The sequence below is a fragment of the Aspergillus brasiliensis genome (assembly GCF_001889945.1).
Source record: "Aspergillus brasiliensis CBS 101740 unplaced genomic scaffold ASPBRscaffold_5, whole genome shotgun sequence".
NCBI classification, from domain to species: Eukaryota; Fungi; Ascomycota; class Eurotiomycetes; order Eurotiales; family Aspergillaceae; genus Aspergillus; species Aspergillus brasiliensis.
In genome coordinates, this window is record NW_027137446.1 from 1,719,585 (window position 1) to 1,724,216 (window position 4,632).

General features: G+C 48.9%; 1 protein-coding gene across 1 annotated transcript; it reads right to left on the reverse strand.

The window, feature by feature from the left end:
• Positions 1-2,903: 2,903 nt before the first annotated feature.
• png1 (peptide-N4-(N-acetyl-beta-glucosaminyl)asparagine amidase) lies at positions 2,904-4,363 on the reverse strand (the record flags this gene model as incomplete). The annotated part of the gene is made up of 3 exons (XM_067622707.1): positions 2,904-3,316; positions 3,368-3,768; positions 3,828-4,363. The coding sequence occupies 3 exons, from the start codon at positions 4,361-4,363 to the stop codon at positions 2,904-2,906; spliced, it is 1,350 nt and encodes a 449-aa protein (XP_067480142.1).
• Positions 4,364-4,632: the final 269 nt, after the last annotated feature.

Genomic DNA, 4,632 nt, shown 5'->3' on the forward strand with positions numbered 1-4,632 from the left:
AATACCCACCACACACAATCGCACACTCACATGACACCACAACCGACGAACCACAAGCGCCGGTTCCAGTGCAGATCATCACCGATTTCATTTCCATCCGTGGGAAAATCTCTGCTAAATATAGCTACTATTCTATCTTAGCTGGTGGATTTACGGACTACTCGTGCGGGGTTCACTTTCTTCCTTTTGATTCTTTTATTCTTCCTATTGTATAATGACTTGTCGAATTATGTTTGTAGGATTATTGTATATGAAGGGTAAAATTATATTCAATCAAGAATCATATGAGTCATTCTAGACTACATATAATGATCTAAATGGTAATTAGATGATGGACAACATTCCGGTTCCTGAACCATAACTTACCCACCCACACTTGAACTAAACTCCCTCCGTAATAACAATTAATTTAAATCCTCCAACTATCCGGATTCCATCCCTGTCTCAGTCTCAGTCTCACCCATCATCCGACTCCCGAACTAATTGACACAGTCATTCCGTCACTAAAACTAGTATCTAGCCAGGTACAGGTACAAGCACACACGGTCGGATAATTCCCATCCTTCTTTATCCGTGTGTCCATCCAATCAATCCTAATATGTAGTATAGTCTAGTCTAGATAGATGCAGTCTTACATACACAGTATCTAGTAACTAACTATCTAGTTAGTGTTCACAGTTCAGTATCCTATGCAAACCGCCCCCGACTCAACTCGACTCGACTCGACTCCACACTCATTGAACCGAACATGATGCCTGCCTGTTTTGGTCAATAAACCCCCCCGTTCCTGGCCCGTTTCCATGTTTCCACGTTCCAAACCCTCCCTCTTCCTCCCTCCATTCCAACTTCTGAAACCTACTACTACTACCTACTGGTAAATGTAAAAAGGATCACGTTTTCATTTTTACTAGATAACTTACATGGTATGTATGTATGTAAGTATGTATGCTATGCTATGCTAATTAGATATTCACCTCAGCTCAGTCCCAGCCCTCGCCATGTCGATAGTATGATTTAAATCATTACTGGTAACTCCATACTCCGTAGGTTACTACGTAGATAAATTATATTATTCAACCCATTACCCAAACCAGGAACGCAATCACCCAAAGGATCTAGCGTACCTTCTTCGTACGTACGTATTGGCCCATTAGGGAAAAGGAAAAAGGGTCTAGGCTAGGCTAAAGACGGGAGGGCTGTGGGTTCTAAAGTGGAGATGTAAAAGGGGGGTTGGATGGATGGACCGATGGATGGAGCCTTGGGAGGTTGGACCCTGAATTCTCTTTCTTTCTTTCTAGTTTCTAACTACGTAGTAACTAGTCTCTACTCTCGGTTGGTTTTCTCGGGTCTTGGCCTTGGGGTGATTAGGTAGTGGATTTTTTTTTTTACTTGGTTAGGTAATTGGGGGTTTTTGTGAATGGTTGGGGCGGAAATTGTGGGTAGTTCCTTCTTTCAATCAATTTCCTCTATTATTGTTTGTGTATGTAGTCTTTCATTTCATTTCGGCATTATTACTATTATGGTGATTCTTTGTTCTTTTGTTCTTTAATAATTCTGTATGTATGAAAGTATGAAAGTATGTAGGTATGGGCTGATGATTTCCTTAACGATGAGTCTGATCGGTCTTGGAGAAGACGGACAGTGGAGGGTCCGTTCAGCTTCCGGAAAGTCCGGGCGAGGCGCGCAAAAAAAAAAAAAAAGTCTTGTTCTGGTTGATGATGGTCACTGTGTGTGTACGGAGTACTCTTTGGGCTCTTAGGGGCAACACAGACAAGGCATAGATTTACCCCATAATATCCATACCTACGATCTATTGATCTTGATAAGGGTCTCGACCAAGACAAAGTGGATATGGTGATTATCTTTGAATATGAACTATCTATCCACAAGTGCAAGGACGCACAAAAAGAGGAGAGACCTAATTTAGTACGAATGGGTCGGATTGCAATACGAACGGCTGAATCTGGGCGATGCACGTCTCTGCCCATCTACGCATGCGGCCAGGATGGTGGTAAGGAATAGTATCAGTAGATGGTCAATTCGGTATCTGAGATCGCCAGGAGTCAGAACAAAAATGGAAAATGAAGGTGCCGCTGCGCCTGTCAGACCCCAGCGCCGAAACATCTGTCTCATAAACGTGGCAATGACTGGCCAACACCAGTGCTTGGCATGCACCCTAACAACGAACACGGGATGGAAATGGAAAAGAAAAAAATTGGAAAATGATTATAAGGAAATTAATATGGAGAAGCTGAGGAAATGCTCAAGGCTAAAAACGAGTCCAAATGAAAAGCCTGTCACGATCGCGCCTCCCAACCTGCCCGTGTCCCGAAGGTATCCCGATTATATAATCCTGAAAATGCATCATGAATAAAGGAAAGGAAATGATCTGGTGGCGGACAAATTGTCACATAATAAAAGGAAATCCAGAATGAATGAGTAGATAGATTAGGATAGTCAAGGACCATCACTAAAACAAAGATTGTTGTGTTGGCGAACACGTAGTAGTATTCGCTAGCCCGCCGACCGAGGCGGTTGCCTCGGGCGCGGCTGGGCGAGGAAACGACCCGATTCTCGTCCGGACGTGAGCCCGAACGTCGGCAGAGGTGTCATTTAGAATCCGTACGGAAACGCTCCCTAGCAATGGAATGATGTAGCGAGTCGTGAAACATGCGATGCCGCTGATGTGAATCCGATAACAGGCGGAGGCCAATCGTGTATCTCGTGTCATGGTGTCGTCCATCGAGAAACGGTCCAGCCAGATTATGTGGTCGTGTAGGGTCGTACCTTGCGGGGAACCATAGTCCCGATCGATCGCTGCGTACCGATCAAGAGGTACTGAGCCCTTTCTTGCCGCAAGGTGACATTATGGGTGGTGGGGGGAGTTTGAGACATGCGCAAGGTTACCGCCCGTTGGATCCATCGGGGCCAGAATGGCCAGAGTTCCTCTGCCGAGTATCGAGCCACTCCATGGGGACATCCTGCCGCGAGGCGGGCGTCTTTTGATCCTCGGGTCGGCCGGTGGTTGTGTTCTGGGGGAAGAGGTTGTTCAGTTCGGCAGCGAGAGCGGACGCGGTGTAGGCGCGCAGCTCCCTCTCTTCACGTTCATCCTCCTTCATCAAGCGCCGCTGATCCGTCTTCGAGAGATTTTCCCGGCGCTTCTTCCGGATCTCGTGGATCACCCAGACAAGCACCTCCTCAGGAGCACGATTCCGGGTCTTGCCATGTCGTGTCGGGCTTCGAACATAGCGTCTAGTAACATCTGTGGCTCCATCGATCGAAAATGCAACGCAGTAGGAGATTTTACGTCCCCAGCCTAGAGTCGTGATTAGCGTAAGTCGAATCGGACGAACACAGATATACATACCCTCAGTGTAAAGGCGGGGCTGATCCCAGGCCTCCTCACAAGCATCTACATGCACCCAACGGCGCTGATGCTCTGAGTACACCTCAGTCCAGACGTGATCCTCGGCGTTCCACACCCATCGTACACGGCCACCGAGAGCCCTGCAGAACATGCTGAAGCAGTTGGCCCATTCACCAGCACGTCCTCGTCGCGTTTGCAGCAACTGCCACACATCCGAGTAGCGGGGGAATCTCTCGTAGGAACCACACATTCCTTCCGAGCATCGGTACAATTCGACACGAGTGGCACCGCGCGCGGTCTCATCAGGCGACGGGGGAGTCATTCCTTGGGCGATCGAGGGCGAGCCACATCGAGAGCATGGGGGGTTGTTGACGAATTTGAAGAAGCAGTTCTTGAACCACCTATATCGAGATCGATCAGTATAAGCACATAATATTATTGATTGATAGGGAGAACTCACCTGAGGAGCGCCCGAATGACGCAGTCTTGGTATCCCCATTCCGGCTTTCCTCCTACACTAGCTGCCTGAGCCTGCATGATCTGGCTTTCCTCCTCTGCCTCCGAGTACAACCGATCGAGAGGAATGTGGGCGAGAGCCTCATCCAAAAGACCCGGGTTCTCATATTTGGTCGGTGTTACAGAAAGAACGTGGAGAAGGTTGCGGAATTTGAGGGAAGCTGGATCTTGTGGGGGAGCAGGAACGATAGGAAGACTGCGGAGTAGGGGTGATTGAGCAGACGTTTGCGGAGGCATTTGAGGAGGGTATGGGGCGGCGGTCGGAGGCGGTGGTGGTGGTGCTCGCGAGGGATGAGGCGGGTACAGGCCAGGGGACATCGCCGCGGGCGCAGGTGATTGTGTGCGGGATGATGCTCGGGACTGTTCCTGAAGCTGGTTGAATCTCTTGTTGCGCATCAATTGTTCGAAGGCGTTGGTAAGTTCCGAGGCGTCGAAGTTCTCAGACTGCAGCGCCGGGTTATGGTGTCGACCGTCCGCCATGGTGGTAGGGATAGGGTCAACGACACCAGCGAGTGTAAGACGTGTGAATCTCCAGATTGAGTGATTTGCGATAATCCCGGGTACTCAGAATCGACTAGTGGCGTGTCTTCGGATGCAGGAAGAAGACACGGAAGAGATGGAGGTCGAAATGGATGGAAAAGTGATGTCGACACAGGCCAAGTAGGAGTAGGTTGGAAGGTCCGTCAGGTCGGCCGATTGTAATGATAGTCGCACAGCCTAGCCAGGCGGTCGCCACGCTTGGCGCTGGT